Here is a 16,308-nt window from a genome sequence, read left to right on the forward strand (position 1 = left end):
AACTCGATTTTTAGCCTTCAAATTCTAAATCCATCACATTCAGAGCATTTTAACATTCAGTTTTGCATGTTTATGTGCAAACAATTAATATGCTTATGTTATTTAATGTTCTACAGTCACAGGCCCCCTGGGTAGGCTTAATGGAGACCAGATTAGTAAAAGATGGATTACAGCATTTATTATTAGGTTACTATGGAGAGGTAAGATGATGTTCGAGGCATATGAGCTGCAGATCGTACACTGTGCATAGATCACCATCTGGTGTTGGGCTTGGATGCTTGCACCTTCTTGTTGTCTTGGAAGAAGTCTTTTGTAGTCACGAGATAGGTGACTCCTCCCTTGGACGATAGTGTGCATGGGCATCGACTCCATCCTCAGATTGTTTTTTTCCGCCATTGGGTTGGGATGTAACTTTTGCGCTCCGGTTCGACAATTCTACGGTATTGTCTTTAATCGCGTGATCTTCGCGCATCTCAACTACTCGATTCCGGTCGCCGACGCGGGCCGCTGGGCCTTTCGACGCCGTTCGGGCCTACAGCTCATGGAAAGGGCTCCATTCGAAAAATGCCCCCAGTGTGGAGCGAAATTCCCACACTGTGACCATCACAAGGTCTGTAACCTGTGTATCTCGCCTGAGCACGACGAGAACAATTGCCAGGCCTGCGCCCCCTTTTTTATCCAACAAAACCATCCGTGATCGCCGGGCCCGACGACACCTGATGGCGCAGAGAGCAGCTCCGGCACCAGCGAATATCTTCGAAGTCCCCAATGTCCCAGAGGAAGATTCCGAGGATATGGAAATCGTGTCCGAAGCAGATGACTCAGACGACCACACCACTCCTGGTCAATGAGTGAGTACAACTGCCCCTACCCCAACTCCACCTGAAGAAACAGAAGGCCCCGGTCAAGACTTCGCCTGCTGGCCCCAGTCGCGACCGAAAACTAGCTTCAGAAGCCCCGTCCCGGGCCCGGGCTCTGATGATGAAGGACAAGCCTTCCGGCAGCTCTGGACCGAGCAGACCGCATATCAGTGTCCCGCAGGCGCCTTCGGCACCGAAGACGGGAGAACAAACCCCCAAAAAGAAGTCTGCACCGACCACCTCAACGCTGAAAGACAAACCATCGGATCCAAAGCCAAAACCCTCGGAACCGAAAAAGATTTCTGTCTCCATAGCCAAGCCAAAGGACTCCAAACCACCTCCTAAGGCCTCGTAGAAGAAGTCGGCGCCGAAAGCGGTTACCGAATAGGAGGAACGTTTTCGACCGGATCCTGTCCATCCCAAGCAGAAAAACTCCATATAGACCCCAAAACAGGACATGTGGCTGCTGTTCCACACAAGAAGAGGAAGCTGGACACACCAGACACTCCTGCAGTGCCTGTAAAAAAAAAGATTGTGCCAATTCACCTATAAGACCCTCTTCTCCTCGGGGGAGCGATTATCGGGGCCTAGTGCTGCAGGAGAATGCGCATTACATCTCGTTGTATGCGGACGACCTCCTAATGTTTGTGGAGGACACTGGAGAGGAGTTAACAGCGGCAAAACGCTTGTTGACAGAGTATGGGAATAGATCGGGGTTGCGGGTTAACTGGGCAAAGACGTGACTGTTTCCGGTGAACCCGAACTTCCCGGCGCAGACCCAGGTACAAGGGATCAGATGGGAGGCGCAGTGCTTGTCCTACTTGGGAGTCCACATTTACCATACGTAAGATGGGCTCCTGGAGGGCAACATCGGTCGGGCAATCCGCGGAATTAAGGGGAGCATGGAGTTCTGGACTGCTTTGAAGATGTCGGTGGCAGGGAGGGTAGCCTTACTCAAGATGATAGTATTGCCGAGACTATTATATTTCTTCAGGACTCTCCCTGTATGGATACCTAGGGTGATGTTCAGGCAGCTGAAGAAGATGGTAGGAGCCTTCTTGTGGGGAGCCGGTAGGAGGAGGGTTGCGCTAGACATAATGATTCGCCCCAGAGCAGCGGGGGGCTGGGCAGTGCCGGACTTTGAGCGGTACTATCTGGCGGCCCAGCTCCAATGGCTCACGCAAGCGGTGGCGGCGATGTTTAGAGGGCCTGACCCGGGACTTAATTGCTGGGTGCCGCGGAATGTGCTTTCGTATGTCCTGATGGGGCAACGGCTGCGTAGAGATACTATCACAAATGAGGAGAGAACGATGCAACGTTGTTGGATTCGGAGTAACAAAAAGCATGGAGTGGAGTGCCCCTATGCGCCTGAAATGCCGATAGGGGCGTGCACAGCGTTGCCCCATGTGGGAGATTGGTCGGCACTTGGGAGGAGCAGGGCCTCTTTGTGATGGGCGACATTTATGACGACGGTGTCTTATTACCGTTCTCGGGCCTACAGGAACGGTTTGACCTGCCCCGGGGCCACTACTTATTGCACGCGGCGCTGGTAGCGGCGATCCAACGCCGCTGGAAGATGGGGTTATCGGAGCCGAAGACGTTGTTGATCTGCCAATATGTAGTTATGGCGGCTGGTACTTTCCAGGCTGTCACGTGCCTTAATAGGAGAATGGAACAAGAAGGCAGGCAGCCGCTAGATCGCCTAAAGGAGCAGTGGGAGCAGGACTTGGGGAGGGATATCCCGGACACCACTTGGCCTAAGCTCGTATAGAGGGTGTGGAAGAGCACGAGGAACGCTAGGTTCCAGCTAATACAGTTCTATGTGATGCATAGGGCGTATATGACACCGAAGCACATTAAGCGGATTTTTGGGGCAGACCAGGCTGACTGCCCTAGATGTGGAATGGAGGAGGCGGACTTTCGACGCATGATGTGGTCCTGCCCGAACCTGACTGCCTATTGGGAGGAGGTACTAACGACGTTGGGACTAGCGACAGAGAGAAAGCTTACTCACGATATGGCGGTGAGCTTGTTGCATTGGTTTCCACGCACAAAACGCAATAAGGTGACAAGCACATTTATAGACTTAGGCCTGATAATAGCCAAAAGAGAGTTAACCAGCCACTGGAAGCATAGCCAGGGGCCCAGACTGCAAAGATGGAAACACGAATTCCTTAAGTGGGCGGCGAGTGAAAGTGTGATCAAGTTACGGCTGGCGCATTGGTCCCAGAAGGAGACGATGCTAGAGGGGGCGCGAGCTTGGGAAGCGCTAATTGAGGAGCTGCGTAGAGCTGGCGGAGGCCAGGAAGATGAACCGACCAACTGCTAGACCACAGGGTGTTGAGAGGGTGGAGGGAATGGCGGGAACGGAAAAGGTGGTGAAAGGGGAGAACGCGGGGGGCCCTGGGGATAGAGGCCGGGTAATAGTGACGGCGCAAAGTGGGCATGTACCTAGAAGTTACGACACATTGAAACTGGAACTGATGGGGGAGCACACTGGGGGAGGGATAGGGGGGGAGGCGGTAGTAATTTTGTTGGGGGGGGGAAGTTGAGGGTAATAGTTACCAGAGTGGGGAGGCTGTTCACAGCCAATGAGAGACGGGAAATAGGAACTTGGATAATACCGTACACTCTTATGGATATGTTGCCTGATAATATTGTATGTGAACTCAAGAGAGCAATATATTACTATGTATTGTATGCACCTGTTGTGGAAAGGATGACGGTATGAAGGCGGTTGCGAATAATAACACTTTTTATTAAAAAAATAAAATAAATAAGACCCTCTTTTCCTGTTCTTCCTGCTGAGCCTGTTCTTTCTCATAAACCTGTCTCTCCTCCACAACTTCCACCACAGGATGATGATAATGATATTTTAGGGGGTGGGGGAGGCAACAATGACCCTTTCACTGACCCTGATAACAACACGGACACATCACAGGACGATTGGGACGATTACGAGGACCCAATAGATCCCCCAGATCTCCCTGAACCCCAGCCATATCCAACAAAACCATCTCCCCCAGATGATAATATTGGCTTTGGTCAGCTTGTTAATAGAGCTGCTGTCTACCATGGTGTCCACATGCATTCAGACCCTGCAGACGAGGATTTCCTTCTAGACACCTTCGAACAGTCACAGAAGACTGTCCAAATATTACCAGTGCTAAAAGGGGTCATCAAACATGCCCCTGACATATTCAAAGACGCAGTGAGAGCTAGAATTCTCAATCCCAGGATTGATAAGAAATATAAACCTGCCCCCGATGATCCCATCTACATCAAAGGGCAGGCAGCTACCTTTAGACTCACTAGTGGTAACTAACCCTAGGAAACGCGCCAACTCTCAAACCTCCAGTGATGCACCACCTCCAGATAAAGAATCAAAGTTATTAGATGCCTCTGGCAAGAGAGTTGCTGCTCAAGCAGCCAATCACTGGCGCATAGCAAACACCCAAGCATTACTGGCTAGGTATGATAGGGCTCACTACGACCGGCTAGAAACCCCATTACAACATTTACCTGATCAGTACAAAACCCTGGCAAATGACTTAATTCAAGAGGGCAAATTAATAACCAACGCCACAATCAAGTGTGCCCTTGATGCAGCTAACACAGCCTCTATGTCCATTAACACTAGTGTGCTACTCAGACGACTTGTCTGGCTACGCATTTCAGGCTTTAAACAGGAGCTACAGTCAACTATCCTCAACCAGCCTGTTCAATCAGAAACAATTTTTTGGACCGGCTGTAGACACCACTCTAGAAAAGATGAAAAAGGATATGGAGGCTGGCAAATCCATGGGAGCGTTACAGTCTCCATCCACGCGTGGTTCCTTTAGTCGCTCCTTTTTATAGAGGAGCATCCAAAAACATTGGAACAGAGACCACCTCCTCTTCCTACAAAAACACCACACAAACATCCCCCAACAGAGGATATTTTAGAGGCGGATACAGGGGAAATAACAACAAAGGGAGAGGCCGAGGTAACAAACACCCGCACCTCCCCCACTAATAAACAGTGACTTCCCTCCACTCCCTCCAGACTATTCCACTCCGGTCGGGGGAAGACTTTCACAGTTCCTACCTGTCTGGGACTCCATCACAACAGACAAGTGGGTTAGACAAATTATCCAGTATGGTTACTGCCTGGAACTTACAGCAATCCCACCCACCATACCACCCAAACAGCACCCAATGTCCACAGAACACCTTACACTCTTAAAACAAGAGGTTCTCTCACTGCTTCAAAAGCACGCAATAGAACCAGTTCGCTTACAGCATCAAGGAACAGGGGTTTACTCATTATATTTCCTAGTCCCCAAAAAGGACGGGACTCTAAGACCGATACTCTACCTCAGACCCCTCAATCTCTATATACAGTCAGATCAGTTTCATATGATCACTCTCTAACAGGTCCTCCCACTGCTGCAACAAGGCGACTTCCTTGCCACATTAGATCTCAAGGACGCCTACTTCCACATTCCCATACATCTTGCTCACGGGAAGTATCTAAGGTTCATATTGGAGGGACAACACTATCAGTTCAAAGTCCTACTTATTTGGGGTGACCACCGCACCCAGTGTTCACAAAATGCCTTGCGGTGGTAGCAGCACACTTAAGACAACAAATCTATGTCTTTCCATATCTCGGCGACTCGCTAATAAAGGCCAAGTCATTCAACCAGTGTGCATCACACTCAGCAAACCATCCAGCTGCTACATGACTTGGGGTTCACAGTAAACTACACCAAGTCACATCTTCAGCCCTCTCAAATACATCAGTATCTAGGGGCCACAGTATACACCTTCAGACCTCTGGCATATCCTAATCCAAGCAGGATAGCCAGTATACAAGCCCTAATCACCAAATTTCAACCACAGCACTCCCTTCCTGCAAGGGTATTTATGCACCTCATAGGAATGATGGCCTCTTGCATCTTTATCGTATCTCATGCAAGACTTCAGATGCGCCCCTTACAGAAATGCCTAGTACGTCAGTGGAACCAGACTCGGGGACAACTTACAGATTTGGTGTTGGTGGACAACCGCACACATCGCTCTCTGCAGTGGTGGAAAACACGAAACCTGTCCAAAGGGCGGCCATTCCGCGAACCGGTTCCACAGATAGTGCTAACAGCAGACGCATAACTCACTAAAACATGAAATTCAAGGCAAATGAACCAATCAACAGAAAGTGCTCCATATCAATCACCTGGAATTACTAGCAGTATTTCTAGCATTAAAATCATTCCAAGTACATCTACAGAACAAGACTGTCCTAGTCCGGACGGATATGACAGCCATGTATTACATACAGAAACAAGGAGGCACACATTCTTTGCAGCTGTCCCAGCTCGCACAAAACATTTGGAGATAGGCCATTCCATAACATCTTCCAGGAGTTCACAATCAGATTGCGGATCTGCTAAGTTGGCAGACACAGCAGATACACGAATGGGAACTTCATCCCCAAGTTCTTCAACCATTTTTCCAACTGTGGGGTCAACCAGACATAGATCTGTTCGCCACACACGCAAATGCAAAATGTCCAACCTTCGCCGACGGTTTCCACACCCGTTGTCCAAAGGCAATGCGATATGGATGAGCTGGTCAGGCAGATTTGCGTACGCTTTTCCGCCACTCCCACTGATTCCCCTAGTAATACGCAAGCTCAGACAACAGTCTCTCAAGATGATCCTAGTGGCTCCCACATGGGCATGCCAACCGTGGTTTACAACACTACTGGAACTCTCAGTAGTTCCACACCAAAAACTACGCATCTCCCCAACATTGCTAACGCAGAACCATGGAGAGATAAGGCACCCCTATCTAGGTCAACTGAATCTAGCAATCTGGCTCCTGAAGTCCTAGAGTTCGGTTATCTTAACCTTCCGCCGGACTGTATGAACATCATTAAAGAAGCCACACGCCCTACTACTAGAGCTTGCTATGCTGCAAAATGGAAAAGATTTGTCATCTACTGCACTAACAATCCTATTGATCAGCTGGATGCTTCCATCCAGGACATCATTTGCTACTTGCTACACTTGCAAAGATGTAATTTAGCATATTCATCCATACAATTGCATCTAGCAGCACTTGCTGCTTATTTACAAAATAGACAACACTTGTCACTATTTAGAGTACCTGCAATTTAAGCCTTTATGGAGGGCCTTAAAAGAATAATTCCTCCCAGATTGCCACCCTCTCCGGTGTGGAATTTAAATATTGTTCTTACCAGGCTCATGGGTCCCCCATTTGAACCTCTACATAAATTTGAACTTCAGTTCCTCACATGGAAAGTAGCTTTCCTTGTCGCAATTACCTCTCTCAGAAGAGTAAGTGAGATCCATGCTTTAACCATACAAGAACCATTCTTACAAATACATCGTAACAAAGTGATTCTCAGAACAAATCCAAAATTCCTTCCCAAAGTCATCTCTGCTTTTCATCTGAACCAATCAGTTGAGTTACCGGTGTTTTTCCAAAATCCAGACTCCGTAGCAGAGAGAGCTCTTCACACACTAGACGCCAAAAGAGCACTATTTTATTACATTGACAGGACTAAACCCTTTCGAAAAACAAAACAACTGTTAGTAGCCTTCTCCCCACCTCATAATGGTAACCCCATCTCCAAAGCTGGGATTGCAAGGTGGATAGTAAAATGCATACAATTATGCTACCAAAAGGCTAATCTCACATTAACAATTCCCCCTAGAGCGCATTCAACACGCAAACTAGGGGCTTCCATGGCATTCTTATGGAACATTCCCCTTATATGACATATGTAAAGCAGCAACATGGTCTACACCACACACCTTCACCAAACACTACTGTGTTGACGAGAAGACTAAGCAACAGGCTTCTGTAGGCCAAGCTGTTCTTAAAACACTTTTTCAAACTACTGCAACCGATACAGGTGAGTACCAGTTGGGGAGACACTACTGTACAGTCTATGCACAGTGTACGATCTGCAGCTCAAATGCCTCGAAGGAAAATGCTACTTACCAGTATGCATCTGTTCTTGGCATATAGAGCTGCAGATCCGTACACGCCCACCCACCTCCCCGGAACCTCTATCTGTTCCAGTATTATCTTAACTAGATACACTCACACGGACATCTCTTCTATTTCTTACTGACTCCATCATTTCCCATCATGGCGAAAAACAATCGGAGGATGGAGTCTATGCCCATGGGCACTATCGTCCAAGGGAGGAGTCACCTATCTCGTGACTACAAAAGACTTCTTCCAAGACAACAACAAGGTGCAAGCATCCGAGCCCAACACCTGATGGCGATCTATGCACAGTGTACGGATCTGCAGCTCTACATTCCAAGAACAGATGCATACTGGTAAGTAGCATTTTCCTTTTCTGGATCCATTGAGAACCTCCTGAACTTACACTGCAGTGAACTATTATTGCTTGCACTTAAAATGTTTAGATCAGAACAATATAACAAAACGATACAATTTGTGAAGGCCAGCTACACCTTTGACCCCAGGGAAGAGGTTCAGATAATATTCTATCCCTACATCTAGGTGACACTGGCAAATAGACGCACTTTTCTCACTGAAACTGTGAAGTTGTACCATTTCAAGATGACCGAAGCGGTTGGGATGCAGAGGACTTCTTCAGTGTTTAATTTGTCCTGGTGTTTGCTGGTGCTCAGCCCCGGCACTTAATTCTTTGCACTGGCAATTTTTTTTATGACAGTCCATGACATTGTGGTGCAGTCTTTGTTTTTTCAGAAGACCACATCAGTTTAGTAATGCAATGTGCACTAAAAAATAATAATAGCGGAGCGTCTACATGGTATGGTGCTGGCATTTTGTTGCACTGACGGTGCAGTGGGTGGTGCAAGCTACATTTACATCCTGAGCGGTACCTTGGCCTTTGGCACTTTTTTTTTAAACTTACGCACTGAGTTAGTTACTGGACAACATCACACCAGTTGCCAAGCACAGACCATAAAATGGAGGCTCAAAGTTCAGAAGCCAGTATCCAGGCAGGGAAGCTCATGGAAAATCCCATACAGCACAGCGGGAAAGAAATAACAAGCATTTGCAATGCAACAGGTCTCGCATTTATGCGAGTTTCAGCTATTGGCATTGTAAATGACCATGCCTTTTATTTATCTTTTGGTTTTTGGAACATAAATAAAACTTATTGTTATTTACAATGCCAATAGCAGGCGCAGCAGGACAACCACTCCTTGCAGTGTGTGTGTGTGTATATTATTTTATATCCTTCTATAGCGCCTCTATCTTGGCTTTATAATCACATTCTCGCCCTACAAAGAATACGTATTGCAGAACCAGTTAATGTGCAGGGCAGAGACAGGGTGCAAGTCCTCCAGGGGCACTCACTCTTCGCTGCACAGGGCAGGCCAGAGACAGGTCAATAGCTGCACAAGCTCTCCAGGGCTCCTAATGAGGGGGTGTGATGAAAGCATGTTTAAGAGATCAAGGACAGAGAGAGTTTGTTGAGCCAGGTCTGTGTGACGTGCAACACGCGGCAGAGAGGTCGCCAATGAGCTCTTGAACGTCAGTCACTTGATACTCATCTTGCATTAAGGAGGGTCCTGTAAGGGCGTGGACCTGGTGGGGGTGAGGGAGGAATGGTGTTGATGGGGGTGGGGCGGGATGAAGGCTCTATGGCGTTGGAGGTGTGAGTTTAAGGCTAGCGGGACACGTCATTGTTGCAGGTATAAAATCACAGTAGGCAGGCAGCACTTGGATCTGTGTAACAATAACTCCGTGATCACACGTCACCACGGCAAGCTTCAAGCTTAGGTTCAAGCAAGGTTATTGGCGCTGCCCTAGGGCCACCAATGGATGCAACGGCTTGAGCTGTATGGGCACCACATGTACCTATCGCTGACGTCCGGCATGTACACGTTTCATGTCTCCCTGGACTGCTGCAGTTTACACACAACATTCCCGAGGTCTGCATAGATTTCTGCTGGGATGACACGGACCTTTTAGGATGAAAAAAGGGAAATATGTGGTGCCCTTAAAAAGGACCGGCCGCGAATCCATTCCACCCGACCTGCAACCTTAAGGGATGTCTGTTTCTCCTGTTTATGTTGACAAGGGTCAGATCTAGTCGGCCACTGCCCCTCACTTGTGAATCTTGTCCCCGCCCCTCCGCCGCACACAGCCTGACACTACAGCGCCTCATAGCCCGCCTCTTGGTACTAAGTGCGCTATATTAACATTGTTGTCCCAGCACAGGTTTCGGGAATGCCAGCTATGTTTTCACAATAAACAACAGCCTGTTGCTGTTCCTAGGTTTGGAAAGCCGCAGGATTTGAGAAGGAGTTGCACGGTGTGACGCAGGGCGTGGCTGCTGTTTCAGGCGTGTTCGGTCAGTGACTGCTGCAGACCCCCCCGCCTCCCCCCTTCCACTGGCTGAGAGCCGTGGCATCTGTTTCGGTAGTGATAGAGCTCGATGCTGTAGCTTCGGGTGCTCATGAAAACCAAACACATGTAAGTAACCTTTCAGAGGTCTCTCCGCTCGTGTTGGGGGCGTGAACGAGCCAGTTCAGCTTCTCTTGCTCACACAGCAGCTTCTCCTCCTGACATTCGCTGCGTGTTCGCACAGTGTCTGCTGCAGACCGCCCCCCTCTGCTGGCTGAGAGCCGTGGCATCTGTTTCAGTGACGCTGACAGACCAATGAGAGAGCTGACTGGTGCATGCACCAGGTGTGAAGCCAGCGTGGTTGCAGGACGCCTGGTGCATGCTCCTTCACGGCTCTCGTGAAGACATTTCTTATCAGCTTGTTAAATAAACAAGCTGATAAGAAATGTCTTCACGACAGACGCAAACCAGGCGAACCAGTCCGGCTCGGAGAGAAAGGGCGTGAACAGAAAACCATAATTTCCAATGGCAGGCCACCGTTTAGCATAAACGGTGACGCCAGCCAATGGAAATGCGGGGCTTAAAGCTCTCTTCTGAAAGTCCTCTCTTACAAAATCTCTCGTGGAGGCGGAGCAGGGCTCTGCCCTGCAACGCCACGCGAGACCTAAAAACCACACAGGCATAACCAGAACCTCACACAAACAAAACACTTGCACTCAAACATACAGTCATGTACAAACTAAGAGACATGTTCATTTTCATCATCCTCTTCCCCAAAACAAGAGTGTTTGTGATTGCCTTAAGACAAGGGCTGTGCAAAGTTTTATTTTCTCCCAATCGTCCTGTCGGTCTAATTTCTCAGCTTAATGAAGATCCAAAGTTTTCATCTTTCTACGCATCAGCTTGAAAATCCAGATTTTTAGTGACAATTTATGTCACAAAATATAACACTGCAGAAAAAATATTCTGAATGTTTGTCAGTGTGAATAGAAAAATCCTAGCATTTGCCACTGTGGGGGGAAAAAAAAGCCCACATACATATTCTATCATTGCATGCTTTGATTAGAATTAAAATGATCTTGCAATGCGATAAAACTGATCTCTTACAATGTGCAAAAAATATTTTCAAGGCAAAGCAGAACTTCAAATGGAAAATTTAACAAATTGCATAAACCGGCGCCTTTGCAAAACTTTCTAAGTGTAATAAACGACCACCACCCCTTACTAGGACCAAGCTAGTGGCTCTGTTACCCCCACCTGTAGTGATACGATTCAGATAGTGAAACTGTCCTTTTCCACCTGTTTGCTCTTGTATAAGAACCTTCCTCTAGGTTATTTTGTGGATGAAGCTGCTGAGAGCACACAAACAGACATTGGCAAAACATATTTGATTGATGGTTGGCAGCTGGATGGTGCAGAGGAAATACCACTAGTCCTCTGTGTATTCAACAACCCCGGAAGGGGGGGTAGAGTGGGAGAGTAAACCTAAAGTGCACAACATTCCTCCCTGGATTGTTATGTCTTTTATATGGGCAAGTAGGAAATGTGATAAAAAGCCCTTGGTGTATTAGCTTAGAATTGCCAGCTTGCTCTCTCTTTTGTAGCACAGTCTCGACTTTAGGATCTACATTTGGTAAATATGTTTGTATTTTACTCATGTTTTTCTTCTTAAAAAAATCATTTTGCAGAATAATGGAAGAGTAGCATGTTAAATGCCATCATGTTCTTGAGTGCAAACCCTGTTCCAGCAACAGATTTCATTATCATCCTATTGAAGTGTAGTCATGTTGAAACTTCGAACGTGGAGCCCACTGAAAATGAGTCGCGCTTAAACCTGGGCCATGCAAGGACAGAAGGTTTTTAAGCCCAGGCAGTGCAAGACCTGCAGGTTTTGTTTTATTAAAGTCTGTAAGGGAGAGAAGTGTGTAGTATTATGTTGATCTGTCCTCCGCCCAGCCTGGGAAATTGAGGTCATGTGGAATGTTGGGTGTCATCGGTGAGGACTGGCAGATCAGTGGGGAGAGCTCTGTTGAGTAGGGTAGGTGCGGCTTCCAGTGGAACGTCTCTCTTTATATTTCCAACTGAAGTCTGATTAAGGTGTGCACCTCTTTGGCACACGTATACACCATTGCTCCGGATTGATCAAGGGGCCTTATCTGGTGTTCCTCTTTGTTAAGCAAAAAACAGACCAATGTATCCTGTTATTTCTGGCGTTTTCCTGATGAGGGTGGGAAATGGAAAGAGCGGGTGCTTGTGTTTATCTGGGTTAACTGCTCTGTGTATTGTTTTTTAGGATAAACACTGGCTGATAAGACAGGCCCGGAGCCCAATGGCCAGCACATCCGTTGACTACCTGGATAACGCATACAGGAGGCGGTGAGAGGGGACGCCTGGGAGAAACACAACCTATTTCTTCAGTTCATTTGGCTGTGTGGCTAGAAAACTAACACCAGCATATCACCTTCCTCTGTCTCTTTCTGTCTTTTCCAAAAATTCAATTCTTTATCTGTCTCTTCTGCCTTCTTCCTCATCTCGTATATGGCCTCTTTCATTCTTTTTTTTTTTAGTAAATCAAAGAGGCTTTGCCCCATGCCCTCTTTAACTTTGGCCCCTCCATTGGTTCACCACGAAATCTTACATAGCTACTCCGGACGTAACTTGCACCAGGCCCATATGATGAATAGTCATCAAACATTGCTAAAGTTATAAGCATACGAACAGGTTTAATATTTTCCCGCCCACTCCTGATAATTTGCCACAAAATTTGACATGGCTAAAGCTTTTTAGAGCTTTGCTATTGTTGGGGCCACTAGGATTATGCAGCTGCGGTATCTAAATTATGAGGCAAGTCAATCTAAATATTGTGGCAAAAAAAATTAAATAATGGGGCACATTTTTAGCTTTCATCCACATCGCCCCTATGCATATGAAAGAATATTTATTTTTCATTTTTATTAAGTTGAACTCAATCAGGGAGGTGTTCGCACAGTATATCAAAACAACATGGAGTTGTATGGCAGTCCCTTGAAATGAACCCATCATATGGTGAGATGGCGCAGGAATAACCAGGACATATGTGAGAGAAAAGGCCCCTTTATTAGAAGAGGTCTGAAGCTAGCTTTCCACAACATTATATTGTAACTGGTAACCCCATTGCACTAATACATCAAACTTTCCCACTGCCGACCTCCCTTAAACCACCTTCCATTAGCAAACTTCCAAACAAGCCGGCATTTTTTCCACTCCAACACATACTTCACCAATCCACCAACCATCCAAAACCTAAGTCATCTGTTGTCTTGCATGTACCACTCCTTCTCCCTAAAGAACTCTCCTACCCCCCTTAGATGTCCCTGTCTGCAGCCCCTCTTCCACGTTTTCCACATTTCTAGCAGTAAGCGTCTTCCCTGTGACACCCCAGCCTTTGTGGACAAGTGTGTCCCCCCCTTCCTTCTTTGACATTCTTTGAACCCTGTTCTAGGCAGTCAGCGTTTAAGGATGCATAATTATATTAAGAAATTGCTTCGGTTTGACCAGGCAACTCTGGATCTGCACCACGCCCTGACCGCCTTATTCTACTTAAACCGATACCGATGAGCTAGGGCTAAATGGAGTCAAAACTCAGTTATGACTTTTGGGAAGTCTCAATGTAAGGCTCCTTGGTTTCTAGACCGCAAACCCCTGGCGACTGTAACCTCATACCAGGAAGCAAAGTACATTTGTTATTGAGAACATTGTCATTGTTATTGACTCTAATTTGATGAAAGATGAAAAGCATCTACCCCATTTCTCTCTTTCTCTTTCCACCTCCCTTCCTTTCTCCCTCATAATACTTCTCCTGTCGGTGCTTTCTTTCTCTAGATCCTTTTACCTGCATCTATTCCCTTCTCTTCCTTTTGGTGCTGAATTTGGCTCCTTTCCTGGTACACAGATGGCAGACCCTCCTGTCCGTCGATGATTTGGTGGAGAAGGTGGTTTTGCAGCTACAGGAACTGAAGTTACTGGACAACACCTACATATTCTACACCTCTGACAACGGCTACCACACTGGTAAATACTCCAGTGAAAAGTCTTTGTGTCTAGGGTCCTCTTGATAACGTTTTTCTAGTCCCCGGCTTTCCTTTTGCAAATCACTGTATAAGATGCATAAATCGAGCTGGTTGAAGCGAACCAGACCCAAACTACAAGCCTCAGAATGCACTGCTGTTATCCAAAGACCATGACTGGAAGGTGGTGTCTCGGTGCCAAGGAGTGATCCGGTCACCCTACTGGTCAGGATGTTAATAATGGGAGATTGCCACTGTCGACCAGTGTGTGACCTCATGCAGTTTCTCTTTGTGACCATGGGCTTCTCTGTGCCTTTGTGTAGGATTTCCTCTGTTACTGTTTCAATGTTTGAGACATCAAAGAGGAGCCTGTTTTTTTAAATACCACCTGCATCTACCACGGTCTTTATGTGGCCTTGGGAGGTCTTCCGCACCGCAGTGTTTTAGGTAATGTGGGGGCATTACGAACCCTGCGAAGTTATCTGTTGTCCATGAAGTTGAAGAAGGTCACAGCAGCTTGAGAGAGACCCACATTTTGGGTAAGAATCAAGTAGAAATTGTTACTCCTATCTTGATTAGCTTTCTTCCTATAAGATAGTCCCTATGAACAAAGGCATTCACGATAATAATTGTAATCACCCAACACAGTAATCTGATCGGCCACTATGCGGAGATAAGTGCATTAGATGCAGACTTGCACCAGAACATTGAAACTAAAGGTAACCAGAATGGGAACAGGGGAGAAGAACAGAATTTAACTGTTTAAACTTCAGATTCTAGTGGTTGTAAGGCTAGCGTACTCTGGAAGAAGAGACAACAATCTATGAAAAACTTTGTTCCTTCACCCATAGACCAACTCTCTTTCCTGCATTGTGCCACATGGCTTAATTCAAGTGGAAAACTTTCAATCTTTTTCACTTCTATAGTTTCATTCAAATGTATATTCCCCTCATATTATATATTTAGACTTTTTGAATAGTTAAACTGTTTAAAATCAATGAATGTATGAGTGTTTTAGATCACTCCACCGTCTGACCTAAGGGAAATTTGTGCAAACAGCAGTTTAGAAACAGTTTTTACACATTTATTTTTAAAAGTTCATCCTAATATATCTAACAGTTTGACAACGACCTAGGGGGTGATTAGGATGGCGGGGGGACTTTAGTCTGCCCGCCATTGTCGCGGTGCTGGGACTTGCCGCCAGACGTGCGGCGGTCCCGCACTGCTAATTAGGATGCAACCGCCACCCTGGCGGTCACATTCCATATTTTTAGGTCTCGCCTACGCAGCGCGCATGCACTGCGTAGGAAATAGACCTTTGTGAATCAGCACAGCTTTGCGGGGAAAAACGTGCATGCTTTGCATTGCTTCCAGTGGCAACGCGTGCACGTCTGGCGATTCCCTTGTGGGAGCGAGCTTTTTCGCCGTGTGTTCTCAATTATCGCTCCTGGCGCCGCTCGCTCCCGCAAGGGAAACGCTTTCATTTTTGCCGTTTCTGTTTTTTTTACTTTTATCGCAAGGCGCGTGTGTTTGTTTTGCATGGCGCCTACCACCAGATCTGTTGCGCTTTATGCCCAGCGGGGTTTACATGTGAGCAGCGCGATCAGCTGAATGAGCAGACAGTCTGAGCGGCGGTCGGTCTTGCGCGCGTTTTTGTAAATGCGCCCCGCCGTCACCGAAATCGAGGTTGCTGCTGTGCTAAGCATGCGCGGTGTTCCTCCTGTGTCAAACATGGCTGAGCTTGTGCCTCTGGTCGGACAATACTGATGTTACCCGGGCGCCGCTAGTGACCCGCTGGACCATGGCCCGGCTGGCGGATTACTTCGTAGTAGTGGGCTTCGACCCTGACAAGACAGGTAAGAAAAACCTCAATGATAGCCACTAGAAGCATAGGTCGCATGGCAGGTCGGACTATTGCAGCCGCAACCGCTGGTCAGAGGGTTTTTTTGAGGGGGTTCACTCGTGCAATTGTGCACAAGTTTCCCAGTAACTGGGCATGTCACATCCTGAGTGACTTAGCGGGACCCAGAGCCCGG

General features: G+C 47.2%; 1 protein-coding gene across 1 annotated transcript in view; it reads left to right on the forward strand.

The window, feature by feature from the left end:
* Positions 1–16,308, forward strand: part of LOC146784254 (N-acetylglucosamine-6-sulfatase-like) — a 115,391-nt gene that overhangs the window by 71,464 nt on the left and 27,619 nt on the right. Inside the window, exons 7-8 of the mRNA XM_085634909.1 lie at positions 12,520–12,602; positions 14,158–14,276. Coding sequence (XP_085491035.1) covers positions 12,520–12,602; positions 14,158–14,276 — 202 coding nt within the window. The remainder of the gene's footprint in view (positions 1–12,519; positions 12,603–14,157; positions 14,277–16,308) is intronic.

This window comes from Triturus cristatus, chromosome 11 (genome assembly GCF_964204655.1).
Source record: "Triturus cristatus chromosome 11, aTriCri1.1, whole genome shotgun sequence".
In the NCBI taxonomy this organism is placed as follows: domain Eukaryota; kingdom Metazoa; phylum Chordata; class Amphibia; order Caudata; family Salamandridae; genus Triturus; species Triturus cristatus.